General features: G+C 51.2%; 1 protein-coding gene and 1 non-coding gene across 2 annotated transcripts; one reads left to right on the top strand and one right to left on the bottom strand.

Moving 5' to 3' along the window:
* Nucleotides 1-770: 770 nt before the first annotated feature.
* Nucleotides 771-9358, bottom strand: LOC110482095 (argininosuccinate lyase). Its single transcript, XM_077787623.1, has 17 exons — nucleotides 9277-9358; nucleotides 8100-8162; nucleotides 6660-6854; nucleotides 5995-6078; nucleotides 5648-5704; nucleotides 5306-5403; nucleotides 4585-4662; nucleotides 4270-4347; nucleotides 4074-4126; nucleotides 3683-3745; nucleotides 3396-3510; nucleotides 2736-2820; nucleotides 2509-2568; nucleotides 2154-2237; nucleotides 1875-1955; nucleotides 1411-1517; nucleotides 771-1011 (listed from the first exon to the last, which is right to left on the bottom strand). The coding sequence occupies exons 2-17, from the start codon at nucleotides 8109-8111 to the stop codon at nucleotides 861-863; spliced, it is 1401 nt and encodes a 466-aa protein (XP_077643749.1). The 5' UTR covers nucleotides 8112-8162; nucleotides 9277-9358; the 3' UTR covers nucleotides 771-860.
* Nucleotides 9359-14012: 4654 nt separating this feature from the next.
* Nucleotides 14013-14083, top strand: TRNAG-GCC (transfer RNA glycine (anticodon GCC)). The gene has a single exon. It is a non-coding gene; the product is annotated as a tRNA-Gly (tRNA).
* Nucleotides 14084-14089: the final 6 nt, after the last annotated feature.

Here is a 14089-nt window from a genome sequence, read left to right on the forward strand (position 1 = left end):
AGAAAGTTTATGGGAGGAAAAAGAACTGTGAGAGGGCAATGAGGAAATCTCTGCTTTTCTGACTGCAGGTGTTGAGTATTTGTGTTACCTGTGGCTTTCTTATTCCTTTAGCCTGGTAGCTGAATGTGCAAAAGTGATTTCCTGGCCAGATGACCAGTCTGGAGAGTGAGACATGAGCCAGAACAGGAACACAGCAAGAAGGAAGGGAGCAAACACAAAGGAGGTTTGTGGAAAGGTAATTGAAAGGTGCTGTTTAAATGCCAAGAGAATAGATTTATTTTAAGGCCAGAATAAGGAGAGATTGAGAGTGGTGAGAAATTGGAAAAGGGGAATTTTGCTGTTGCTGATCCTTCTTCCATGTGTTAGAAGTACAAATGCTCCAAAGGTGCAAGCACTCTGTGTCTCCTGGGGTACTTTGGATGGAGATTTAGCTGCTGGCAGTTTGCCCTGCCCGTGCTGCAGCCCTTGCCCCAAACTTGGTGAGGCAACACTTTTGTTATTTCTGTTCCCTGTGTGTGTTCCAGACCTGCAGCTCTGAGTCAACAATGTGCTGCTGCCTCAGCATGGGGAGAAGGGGCTGAGCAAAGCTCCAGCTTTGCAAGGCTGGGTGGAAAAGGAACTTTGCTGAGTTAAAAGGGACAATCCCCATCTACCAGCCTTCCCTGCAAGAGTCACATCCTCTGTGAGAAGGGAGGAAAACCCAAATCCTTTCAAACCTGGGCTGAGTTCAACCCATTCTCACCCCAAAGAACCAAGACACCAGAGCAGGATTTCAGTGAACTACAGACACCCCAGTGTTTATTAACTCCAGCCCAGTGGCACAGGCACACCGCTGCAGGCACGGCATCTCTCCCCACACTCTAAGCCTGCTCCTTGAGCCTCTTGAGCAGCTCCCGCAGCTGCTCGATCTGGGCGGACACGCTGCCCTTGGCCGTGCCGCCTGCGGCCGTGTACTGCTCCACGCTGCTCACCACGCTGAACACCTGCGCCACGTCGCTGCCAAACAGGGGGCTGGGGGCACAGGGGGGTGTCAGGGGGCTCTGGGCTGCTCCACGGGCCCAGTGCCTGTGGAGAGCCTGAGGGACTGAGGACGGAGCCTTTTCCTGATGGGAAACGCTCCTGAGCTTCTGCTGGCTCCAAGGGGACACCGAGGAACTTCAGAGCCAAACCCCTCACCCAGGGCAGAGGTGTCTTCCAGCCCCTCCCAAGAGCTCCTGCCCACACCCATGCCCATTCCATCACCAGGAGGTGATGTTGTCCCCCTGCAGTGTTTCAGCCCCAGCAGGAGCAGCAGTGATATTCAGGACAGGAGGATGTTGAGGTGCAGCCCAGCCCAGGCGCTTTGGGGAAGGCAGGTCAGGGAGGCTGAGCCCTGCCTGTGCAGGGAAGTGGAATAACAGAGGCACAAACCTGATGCTCTTCAGGTCCTCCAGGCTGAGATTGTTGATGGTGATGCCTTTGGTCTCAGCGAGGTGGACGGCCTTGCCAGCAGCAATGTGGGCTTGTCTGAAGGGCATCTGCAGGGGGAAGCAGAGGTGGCAGTCAGTGACCAGGCAGCTGGGCTGCTTTTCCATGAGGAAAATGCATGTGCTACTTTTTTGGCTGGCATATTTCCCTGTCAAGCATTGCAAGCTGAATCTGGCAGTTCTGGGGTGGAATAGGGAAGGATTTAGGAATAAATTATGATCATGTTAATTTGGGTGTAAATTCCTATTAAGTCCCCCAGGTAGCACTGCTTGATATGCATGTAAAGGTTTTGTTTTCAGCTTTCATGGTTGTTGACTGCTCATCACCCTGGGGCCTCATCCCACCTCCTCACTGAGTAGTTCTGCATCCAAAGAAATCCCAGCTCCAGCTTTCCCTCTGGGACTTACTCCTTTATGAACCAAGTAGAGAGCCAGGTCAGATGACAGGATCTCAGGGCTCAGTGCCTTCTCCATGTTCTCCTTGTTGATCTGCAGAAAGGAGAGGCAGAGGGAGATGTTATCTATCATCAACTCCTCTTCAGGACACATTAGCTCTACGAGGGACCAAAATGAACAGAGTGGGTGAGGCAGTGAAGAATTTTCACTTTAGGACCAGTCTGGAGCCCTGTCCCCTGTGTTACTCACAGAATGTGCTCTATGTTCAATACTTAAAAGATGAAGCTTTACCTGGAGGGTGGAAATCACTCCAGTGGCAACCTGGAGCACAGCATTCAGGGTGTCTACAACATCAAAAACAGCCTCCTTGTCCTCCTGTGTTGGAACAGTGATGGAAATGACTCTGAGCCAGTCTGGTGCAGCCCCAAAACCCCCCAGGCTGAGCAGCCCAGGCAGCAGAGCAGGGATGTGATCCCAGAGGCTCCTGCCATGGCACTCAGGGTGTCACCTGCAGCATCCCCTCCCTCAGCCCCTTTCCCAGCACACAGCCAGGGGCTGTGCACAGGAATGCAGTTCAGGGATAGCACAAGGGCAGGGCATGACTGTGTCTGCTCAGAGATGGTGTGGAGGGGAACAAGGGCTTTACCTGCAGGTCCTTGTTGTAGGTGCTCGGGAGTCCTTTGAGGACCATGAGAATTGCAGCCAACTGCAGAGAGAAACAGGAGAGGCAGGGAGTGAGGAACAGAGCAAAGCACAGCCCCAGGGCAGGGCCAGAACCCACAGCTCTTTATGAAAAAAAGGCAAAGAAAAAGCAGATTTTCCAGCCCAAATAGGAGCAGTCTCCTCTCCCTCCTCCTTCCTTTTGGGGCTCACCCGTCCAAACACTCGCCCGGCTTTGCTGCGGATCAGCTCCAGACTGTCTGGATTCTTCTTCTGAGGCATCAGGCTGCTGCCAGAGCTGCAGGGAAGGTGTGTGGAGTGAGCAAAACTCTCTGGCTGTAATCCCTGTTACTGCCCTCTGAAAGGAACCTCTAAATCCCCTTTACTTGTACTCCTGTTTAGGGTGTAGGAAATCAGTGAATGAGGGTGCCGAGTTTCTCATTTTCCCCACAGCAAAGCCTTTGGTTTTGCACCTTGTCTGGAGCTCCCACACAGTCCCACCTCTCATAGAGAAAGGAAAAGCCTCCAAACCACTGCAGAGCTGGTGTCAGCAGGCCAGGCCAAGTGAGGGAGGCTGTGGCTGTGCCACCCTGTTGGGATTACAAACCCAGCCATGCAAAGGCTCTGGCAGCATTCCCAGCACAGGAGGAAGTTCTCTCTGCCAGCAGGTTCTGGACAGGAGTTGCTGGGCTAAACACAGGCTTGCTTAAGGGAATCAGAAATAAGTGACCATTGCTGAGGAATATTCACCCTGAGGCTGCCTTTGTGCCAGGCTCCTGATGCTGATGCTGCCTCGTGCAGACAGACCCCAACCACTGCCTCACCCAGCGAGGAGAGCTGAGGATAATTCCTCACCAGAGACCAAAAACCTACCAGTAGGTATCAGAGAGAGTCAGGAAGCCAAACTCGCTGGTGCTGTAGATGATGAGATCCTCAGCCATCTTGCTGAGGTGGATCATCAGCAGGGTGGCAGCAGAGAGGAATTCCACTGCAGGGAAGGCAGGAAATCAGGAGAGGAAAAGGTGCTTGGACAGCCCAGGGAACCCTGAGTGAGGTTTTACTTCCTAGGGATGGATTTCAGTCCCCATATTAAAGAAGAGTGACTGGAAAGGTGTCAGGAGCTGCTTCCCTCCCTGCTGGGAAGCTTTGGCTGTGCTTACCCACAAAGTCCCTCTCGCTGACGGCATCCATGCTGTTCAGGCTGATGGAAGCAAAGTCCAGCTCTGCAAGGAAGGGGATGGACACAGGAGCTCACACTGGCCCTGACAGGAGCCTGAATGCACCAGGCTGACCCAGAGGAGTTAACTGTGAGCCCCTGAGCAGTCCCAGGAAGACAAACATGTTTAGTGGGGTTTTTGTTATGATCCCAGACAGGCAGAGTGAAGCAGAGGTTGCTATTCCTCCCACCTCACAGGCGCTGCCTGTCTCTCTGCAGCAAAAATCCTGGAAAATGAAAGGCTCTGGCTCCAGGATGGGGCACTCTGGTGCCATTCCCTCCCTCCCAGATGTGACAGGTACTCCCATGCCCCTCAGGCCCAGGACAACATTTACCACTCCGCAGCATCTCTCTATCGATTTCCAGGGGGTTTCCAGCCAGAGCTCCACTGCCAGGGGAGAAAGAAAGAGAAATCAAGCAATCCTCCTTTCCTATCCATCCAAAGCTGAGCTTTGGGAAGCAGGGAAGGCAACCCTGTAATATTTGCAGAGCAAAGCAAGGCCCAGTGATCACACATACAGTAGATGTTACCTTCCCAAAGGCAAGACATTGATCCTCCTCTTCACCTCTCCCAGGCGCTCAGAATCACGGGTCAGAGCAACAGCGTGGCTGGGGAAGGACAGGAGAGATGAAATAGGGAGATGAAGCTGGAAAATCTCCAGGAGGTGAGAATGGCCAAAGGATGGGGAACAGGGACTTCCCAATCCATGCTTGGATTCCCAGCTGGTCAGAGCACACTGGGAATTCCTGATCCAGTTTGTGGGGCTCCCTCTGGTTTGTCACCACCCCTGGCTGTCCCCTCAGCAGAGCAGGGCCCCGAGGGTGGAGAGGGTGGGAGGAGCTCACCTGAGCAAGAACTGGCTCCATCGGATGGGCTGAGCTTTCTGCAGGTGGGTGTAGCCAGGCAGGATCACATCGATTTCTCTGGGAGGGAAAGGGCAGAGAGGTGAGCAGCAGAGAGCAGGGAGGGCAGGAACAGGGACAGTGACACACCAGAGCTCCTGGCAAGGTCACAAACTGAGCATCTTTAGCCTGTGTTGTGCTGAAAGTGGTCCATCTCCTGTCAGCCTCCAAGCCAAGCGCACTGCTTTTAGCTATCCCAGAGTAGTGAATCTGCCCTGGGTCTCCCTAGAAAGTTGCCTGGAGCAGCAACCCCTCTGTGGCAGGCAAGGATTCCCCAGCCCACCTCAGGTCTGGAGTGTGAGGAGCAGAGCTAGACAGGGAGGTAAAACAGCTGAGTTTTTTCTCCTACAGAAAAACCTGAAACATCTTGTCTACTCCTTCAGATGGATTTGGTGCCTTACAAAATATTTTGTGGACCTCCCGTCTCAACTCCTTTGCTAGGCATGAAGGAAAATTTCTCTGAGGGTTGAGAAATTCTGTGAAGTGAACTCTGAAAAAAAAGGGCTGTTGTGTCCCCTGGGCTACCCCAAACTGCCTGGCTGTAACTCCCTGCACAGGAGACCCTGCTGCTGCCCAGTGGGGTCAGACAAAGGACAAACCAAAGATTGTCCTGCCCCAAAAAGGCCAAAGTTATAGAAAATTGGGACTGTGGGAAAGGACTCACATGGCAGCACGTTCCACCAGGGTCTTAATGAGCTGCAAGAGGTGCGTGGAGATGATGGAGAGGGAATTCTTCATGAACAGCTTCAGGTCAGTCACAACCTGTGGGAGATTGGCCACATTCAGGCCACAAATAATGTCACAGATACAGTCACAGCAAGGCAAACCCCTCCTGGTGCTATGTGATGGGAATGTGCCTCTTCTTCTCATCATTTGGTCACATTTCTGTGGTAATGTCAGCATTTCTTGCTCTCCAGGAAGAGATCCAAAGACCACTCTGGGCTGAGGTCTCCTGAAGTGAGGTAGAGGAGGAATACAGAAGGAGAAGAAAAGATTCTGTCCATACCTGATCATTCCTGCTTCTGCCAGTGTGCAACTTCCCAGCCACGTCTCCAATCAGCTCCTGAGGACAAGAGCAGGATTTCTGTCAGGATCTCTGTGCTCTAAACAGGACAATCCACATCAGCACATCTCCCTGCCTGGAAGGATCCTGTGAGTAACCATGGGATGTGTTCTGGGGAAGGGCAGCTTTGGGTTCTGTGCTTGTACAGCCCAAAAACGGGTGTGGAGACCCTTGGCTGTGCCCCAGGGGGTTGAGTGCCAGCAGCTCCAAAGGGATTTCACAGAGGGACAGAGGGACAAGCCCTTAATGTCAGGCAGAGGATCAGGAAGAAGAGGCTGGAGGAGCCAAACCTTCAGCCTGCGCTCGTTGGCAGTGTGGATATCCTCATCGGTTTGGATCACACCAAAGACTCCTTTGGACCATTCCTCAGAGATCTGCAAACAGCAGAAACATCACAGTTAGCCTGCTGTGTCTGGGGCTGTGAGTGTCCCCAGCAAATCCCAGCTCCTGGCATTCCAGGAGTCTCGTGCAAACTCTGGCATTCAGGCTGCTCACTACATCCTGATGTTCCATACTATTGGTGGGATTCACCTTCCCATCCGTGATAATCCTGCAGTGTTATGGAGGATTTAAGCATTAGAAGGAAAAATTGAGCTTAAATGTTAGTGATTTCTTTAGCGTCTTCCACAAAGCTTTTGCTATAAAACATTGCACAGACTCCAGGGCGAGTGAACAACAACAATGGTTATTTTATAAAAGCACTTCTCTGCTGCCTCCTCTTCCCCCCCTACACCTGCTATGCATTGCTTCCTGCCAAGCTGGACAGCCAGACTCAAAATTCCACATGGCAGCAGGAAAAGGATGTTCTTACTTCACACTGAAATGATTCCTAGTGACTGCTCAGTCTGAAGAGGACACGAGGACATTTACAGGCACTCTTTAAAACAGCAAGATGCTGTCAGGTAAGGAAAGATTCATTCCAGCACACACAGAGGTGTGTGAAGGGAAGAAATACCTTTTCCAGGCCACTCAGGATCTTCTCCAGCTCAGTTTTGGACAGGATTCCAGCCTTCTCCAAGGCTTTGGCATAAGCCATGCTTCCCTGGATGTCCACCTCAGACAGTCTCTGATCAACAGTAATGGAAGCGCTGAGCATCTCCATGATGGGATCTGTGCTCCCCACAAACCTTCCTGCCATCATTTTGTCCCCCTGCAAGAAATGAAGAGACACAGATTTATGGATATATCCCCTAAAAATCAGTTCATGGCCATCTCAATCAAAGAAAAATCTCAAAAAATCTTTATCAAAGTAAAACTGAGGAGCATCTCAGGAATGGTTTTATTCAGTCTGTACAAGCCAAACCTTGGATTTAGAGCATTTCCCTTTCACTAGAATTGAGGTTACAGATCTGGCTTGGGGATCCTCCAAGATATTTGACTTCTGCAGGACTCTCTGAAAATAAGCATCAGGGCATGTGGTGCAAGACCAGCATGGAACTCTCTTTGAAGGCAGCTGCTGATCTCTGACCCTTTGAGGGACTCCTAACCCAAAAAAAAAAAAAAAAAAGTAGTGGAATCAGGGGTACAGTTTTCACTGTTCTCTGATTCTTGAAATACTAAAAAAAATCCCACTTTTTTTAGGGAGACTAGAAGAAAATATTCAGCTGAGAAGGAGCTGTGGGCCAGCACAAACCACATGCCCTAAAACACTCCTGTCGCTGTGAAGTGTCTGAAGTCACCCTTTGAAGCAGCTCTAGAGCCCACGGCGTTGTCACGTAAAATTGGGATAAAAACAGCAAAGGAGCAGGTTGCAGAAAGGGAGGCCCGGGTGCCTTTCAGTGTTACAAATACTCGAATGAGATGAAAAGGGACGAGAAAACCCCAAAGCAGCCCCAGAAGGGCTCGGCGGGTGCGCGGAACCATGGACAGCGGGCAGAGACCGCGGCAGCAGCGGTGCTTCTCCCTAAGGATTGGCGCAGGGAAGGGCAGGAGGGAGCTGCGGGGGCAGGATGAAGGCTCGGAATGAGGGAGCTATGACTTGTCCGCAAGAACTGCCGCGGGGTGGGGGGAAATGGGGAAAAAAACCCCAAATATTTACACCCCGTGGTGGGTAGAGGGGACAGGGAGTGAATGGTGCTGCTGGGAGGAAGGGCTGGGGTGGGAAGAGGTGTCCAGGTACATCTTCGCTGCCGGGATCAGAGGTGGGACGGTGGCTTATTGCAGCAAAGACGTTCGCTGTGCCCTTTTTCATTGAAAACGCAGGAAAACCACTCACGGAATCATTAAGGTTGGAAAAGACCTCCAAGATGAGAGAGCTCAACGCTGCCAGGACCACCCCTAACCCACGTCCCTCAGGACCACACGGTCAGCTTTCCTGAACCCTCCCAGGGATGCCGATCCCACCCGTTCCAAACGGAGCAGAGAAGGACCCGGAGCAAAGCCAAGCTCCCCTCACCTCGGCTGCCATTTCGGACGACGTTTTGCTCGTTTGTGCAGCGATCCTGGCACTTGGTGCAACCTGCGGGACAGCGCGGGGATGCTCAGCTGTGCGCCGTGCGCGCTCCCGGGGCGCTCCCGGTGCGCTCCCGGTTCCCCGGGCATCACTCCCTACGCCACTCCCGGTGCTCTCCCTGTTCTCCAGGTATCGCTCCAGGTGAGCTCCCAGCTCCCTGCCCCGCTCCCGGTCCTCTCCCGGTTCTCCAGGCATCGCTCCCGGTGCGCTCCCGGTTCCCCGGGACACGGCTCCCTGCCCCGCTCCCGGTGCACTCCCGGTTCCCCGGGCATCGCTCCCGGTGCGCTCCGGGTTCCCCGGGGCACGGCTCCCTGCCCCGCTCCCGGTGCACTCCCGGTTCCCCGGGCATCGCTCCCGGTGCGCTCCGGGTTCCCCGGGGCACGGCTCCCTGCCCCGCTCCCGGTGCGCTCCCGGTTCCCCGGGCATCGCTCCCGGTGCGCTCCCGGTGTCCCGGAGCACGGCTCCCTGCCCCGCTCCCGGTGCGCTCCCGGTGTCCCGGGGCACGGCTCCCTGACCCGCTCCCGGTGCGCTCCCGGTTCCCCGGGCATCGCTCCCGGTGCGCTCCCGGTTCCCCGGGGCACGGCTCCCTGCCCCGCTCCCGGTGCGCTCCCGGTTCCCCGGGGCACGGCTCCCTGCCCCGCTCCCGGTGCGCTCCCGGTTCCCCGGGCATCGCTCCCGGTGCGCTCCCGGTTCCCCGGGGCACGGCTCCCTGCCCCGCTCCCGGTGCGCTCCCGGTTCCCCGGGCATCGCTCCCGGTGCGCTCCCGGTTCCCCGGGGCACGGCTCCCTGCCCCGCTCCCGGTGCGCTCCCGGTGTCCCGGGGCACGGCTCCCTGACCCGCTCCCGGTGCGCTCCCGGTTCCCCGGGCATCGCTCCCGGTGCGCTCCCGGTTCCCCGGGGCACGGCTCCCTGCCCCGCTCCCGGTGCGCTCCCGGTTCCCCGGGGCACGGCTCCCTGCCCCGCTCCCGGTGCGCTCCCGGTTCCCCGGGCATCGCTCCCGGTGCGCTCCCGGTTCCCCGGGGCACGGCTCCCTGCCCCGCTCCCGGTGCGCTCCCGGTTCCCCGGGGCACGGCTCCCTGCCCCGCTCCCGGTGCGCTCCCGGTGTCCCGGGCACGGCTCACCCGCTCCGCACGCAGTCCCGGCCGCTCTGTGGCTCGCTGCTGCCCGGCCCCGCTGCCCCGCTTTTACAGCCCTCGGCCCGGGGCTGGCGGCTCGGCCCGCCCCGCCGGGGCGGGGTGTGCCCGGGGCCGGCCCCGCTCGGGTCCCCCCCGTGTCCCCCGTGTCCCTTCCCAGCCCTGCGCTGCGGCTCGGGGGCAGGGGGTGCTTTGGACAGGGCGGCTTGGGAGGGATGCTCGAGTGATGCTTCTCACCCGGCGTAGCTCCTGCGCTGCGGACAGGTCGGGAATATCCTTGGAATGCCTTGCTGGGGATATCGCATCTCTCTGTGTCACACCCCTCCAACGAGCAATCTTCAATATAAACAGAGCTGATCCAGTGCTCTGTGCCCACTGCCACCCAGCAAACAGAAAAAAACAGATGGGAGCCTCTTGTTCTTTCCCATCTCTGCACGGATGAAAGTGTTCACCCCATCTGGAAAGATGCTGCAGCTCCAAATTTGGGGCTTCTCTGCTGTCCCCAGGTTGTGGGGCCACCTGAGAACCTCGGGCAGTGGCTGTGGGGCTTGGAGTTATGGCAATAACCTCTATCCTAAACTCATCACACCCTAAATATCGTGGAATGAAGTGACTGATGGAAAGGACGAGAGACCTTTTCAAGTAGCAAAGCTGTGGCTCTGCATAAATTTCTCATTAACTCCTCAGACAGAGCATTTACTGCAGCCCCTCCACAGATAGTTGAATATTTTGCTACTTTCTCCAAGTGAGCTCCTGCAGTGCAATATTTTTCCATGTACATTGTCCAAACCCCTCACAGAGTTTAGGAAACATATTCCAGCTTTCTCATCCACGGTTTTTGTTGTATTTTCCTCACTTAAACTGACCCTCTTGTTTGTTTTCTACTGTTCTCTCAGTTCTACAACTTATCCCCTTTTCCTTTTTCCACTGGGAAACTGAAACAGTTCTCGATTCTTTTGCAGTCCTATTCCTTCCTCTTGTGAAATCCCTCGCTTTTACCACCTTTCTTGTCTTTTCCACCTTTTCAAAATGTCCTTTCCTTACTCTGGGCTTTGACAGGAGATCGCCAATATGCTGTGAAAACATTAAGCACTGGGTTTATAACTAGAGTGAGTGGGTGTAAATAAGATTTTGCTAGCCTGTGTCTGATATTACATGTGACAGGGGATATTCCATCCACATGGGATCTGTCAGCAATGCCACTGTGGATTTAGCAAACTTCCCAGGGATTAGTTGGTTTGGAGTGCTCTGCACAGCTCCTGCCCCAGTGTGTATCTAGGAAATGATGAATTCTCTCTTTATTGTTAGATCAAACAGGCAATAATTATGTTTTCTGTATAACAAGCAATGTAGGATGTAGATTAATATATTCATAATGAGTGTGGAATTAAAACAAAATAAAAGCAGAATTCCTCAACTTAAAAATGAACATTGAAGAAATAGGATTTCTTAAGGATGCTTAGAGTTGGAGAGTTGAACTTTGTTGAAGGGAAAACAGTAAAATAGCAATGCAAAATATACTTTCTAATGCAAACTGAATTGTATTCTCATTACTGTCTTCTCCATTTGCTCTGTTTTGGATGTCTCTCCACTTCCCATCACTGCCTCTCAGTGATTTATTTGAAACAGAAAGATTAACCTCAAAATCCCCATCCCACAGTTAATACTGGGGAGGTTCTGAAGGAAAAGTCTCTCTCTTATTTTCCTTTCTGGCACAGGGCATGGCAAATCATTCCTACCTCAATATTCCCAGCTTCACCCTTTTCAAGGTGAAAATAAGTACTGGAGGGTAAATTGCCAATTCTGCAGAACAGAGAAGTTTAATTAAATATATTTGGATGTTCTCAAATATCTGAACTTTATTTGTACTTCTATAGTCCATCAGTCTCTCTCTACTATTTCACTTTTTTTGCTGAAAGAGTGCAATGCTGAAGGAGTGCAGCTCCAAAGGAGCTTTGGTGACTCTGGAAATCCACTTTTCACAACAGGACTGTGAAGGAAAAGGATAGCTGAAACAGCTACAGTGCACCTTCTTTTAAAAACATTATTTTTTTCAGCTGTCTTTTGCTTTGGAGAAAGAAAACAGCTCCATGGGCTGAACGTGCCATGCAAACGCACTGTCAGCTCACCTGACACGGAGCCCTGCTGACATATTTTTGTTCAAAAAAACCCTACCTTTGTTTTTAACTCATTTTTCAATGAAAAAAGGAAAAAAAAAAAAAAGGTGGAAAAAAAAAGAAAAAAATAGAAACCGTAGGGTGCTGAGCAAAATGCTGAACGCAGTAAACATCTTTCATGACAAAGAACACAAATACCCTGCAGATCTGCTGGCAATAGCAAGTCCTGGGCCCCCTGCTTTCAACAGTTAATACTGAGGCCCCTCTCTGCCCAAGCCTTGCTGGTAACAATCACAATGTTAAAATGTTGACATGCTAAGCACATTTGGGAAAAAAACCCATGTCTGCATTCCCTATGGATGGTGTAGCATCACTGTCTAACACCTAAAGAGCAGCAATTAAAACCAAAGTGACCTTCTCACCTCACCCCCTGCCCCGCTGGTTCTCTCTTGATATTCCCTTTCATGATGGAGCTGAGCCATATTTGTATTTACAGCCTGCCAGGCTTCCTGTCTCCGCTGGGAAATGTTTAGGAAGTCTCTATTAGGGAAAAAAAAATGCTGTTGGAAGAGGTGTCGTGCTCCCTCATCCCCAGGTGGGTTGTAAAATGCAGCACTGATTGGAAAAATGTGTCAGGAAAGTGAAATTTTGGGGAAGGGGTGGAAAGAAATGTGTCAGGAAATCAAAATTTTGGGGGAGGGGTGGAAAAAACATGTCAGGAAAGCAAAATTTTGAGGAAAAGGTGGAAAAAACGTGTCAGGAAAGTGAAATTTTGTGGAATGGATGGGAAAAACATGTCAGGAAAGTGAAATTTTGGGGAAAGGGAGGAAAAAACATGTCAGGAAAGCAAAAATTTGAGGAAAAGGGTGGAAAAACATGTCAGGAAAGGAAAATTTTGAGGAAAAGGTGGAAAAAATGTGTCAGGAAAGCGAAATTTTGGTGAAAGCGTGGAAAAAACATGTCAGAAAAGTGAAATTTTGGGGAAAGGGAGGAAAAAACATGTCAGGAAAGTGAATTTCTTGGGGAAATGCAGAAAAATGTGTCAGGAAAGGGAAATTTTGTGGAAAGGGTGGGAAAAACATGTTAGGAAAATGAAATTTTGGGAAAAGGGAGGAAAAAATATGTGAGGAAAGCAAAATTTTGAGGAAAAGGTGGAAAAATGAGTCAGGGAAGTGAAATTTTGACAAAAAGGTAGGAAAAATGTCAGGAAAGTGAAATTTTGAGGCAAATGTAGAAAAAAACATGTCAGGAAAGTGAAATTTTGAGGAAAAGGTGGAAATAAATACAATAATTTGCTGCTGGGGGAGAGATGTAAAGAGATGTAAAGGACACTTAAGATAATTGTGCTGAAGGTTCTGAACCTTTAGCTGCAGAGGGTGGTGAGAGGCAGACAAGGATTGACAGATTTCTGGAATGAAACCCTGAAATTTGATTGTCTGGAAATACAGTATTTTCACATGAAACCTGCCATCTTTTCCCTTCTTTCAGGCAGCTGCACGTGGAGGGTTTGGGACATGGCAGAGCAGCCACAGAATTTTTACTGTGCCAGTTTTGGCCAACTTACAAGGCCAGTTAATCCTGACATGAAAAAGGGCATCATCCATCACATCCTGTGCTCTGAATCACACAGCAGCTCTCAGACTTCTCTCCTGGCTCTTTTTTTATTCCACAGGACTCCACAATAAGTTATTTTGAAATATAAATAAATTTCTATCCGTGTGTGGTGGGGCGCACATGCCCACCAAAACTTTTTTTTAGGCGTTTTCAAATTAAAAGGGCTGAAAAGCCTTTGCAGTTGGCTTTTAAATTTTGTCCAGCACTTTTATATTTGGTGATGGAAATTCCTGGAAAACTGGGAGCTGCTCCTTTCCAGCTGTCCTGGCACTGCAGACTGTTCCTAAAGCACCACAGTTTGCTCGTGTTACTCTGAATTAGTTTAGGATTTGCAATACCCCAAGGAGAGGAAAAGCCTTAATTTTGTCTGGTTTAGTCGTGGAGAAAACAGTGGCTGGTGGGTTTTGTGCTGGAATTGCAAGGCAGAGGTTGCAGGCACAAGGTTGACTCATTCAGTTCCCTAAATCCCTAAAAGTCCCTTAAATCCCAGCTGCAAGCAAGCAAATACATCTGTATGACACTCCTTAGGGAGTTAGAGGTGCTGCATCTGGATATAAAATTTTCCCTGAGAGATAATATCAAAATTAAGGAATTCTATTTCCCTGGCCAGGTAATTTTCCTTGCGGTTTCCATCAGGATTTTTAGCTGTTTGCACTCATTGAAATGAAGATGGTTTTACTGAGGATGAAAAGAGCTCTTGGAAAATTTAACAGCACATGGTTTAGACGGGAAAGAGTCACGGTGACAGCTGGGGAAGGAACGGTGCTGATAAATTGGATGGATGCATCGAAAAACAACAGGAGTATTGCAAAAACACTTCAGCCCTGCAGCACATGGCTAAAGATTTGATTAAAAATATTTTCGCGTTACTGTTTTGCCTTGGTCACAGTTAACAGCGGCTAATTGCCAATTTGAGTAATTTCGGAGACAAATGACAATTTTCTGACTGATGTATGCACAAAGGCCGTGATAAAAAGTCGTCTCTCATCGCCGGCATTGGTGGTTCAGTGGTAGAATTCTCGCCTGCCACGCGGGAGGCCCGGGTTCGATTCCCGGCCAATGCAGCTGAT

This window comes from Lonchura striata, chromosome 20 (genome assembly GCF_046129695.1).
Source record: "Lonchura striata isolate bLonStr1 chromosome 20, bLonStr1.mat, whole genome shotgun sequence".
Taxonomy (NCBI): domain Eukaryota; kingdom Metazoa; phylum Chordata; class Aves; order Passeriformes; family Estrildidae; genus Lonchura; species Lonchura striata.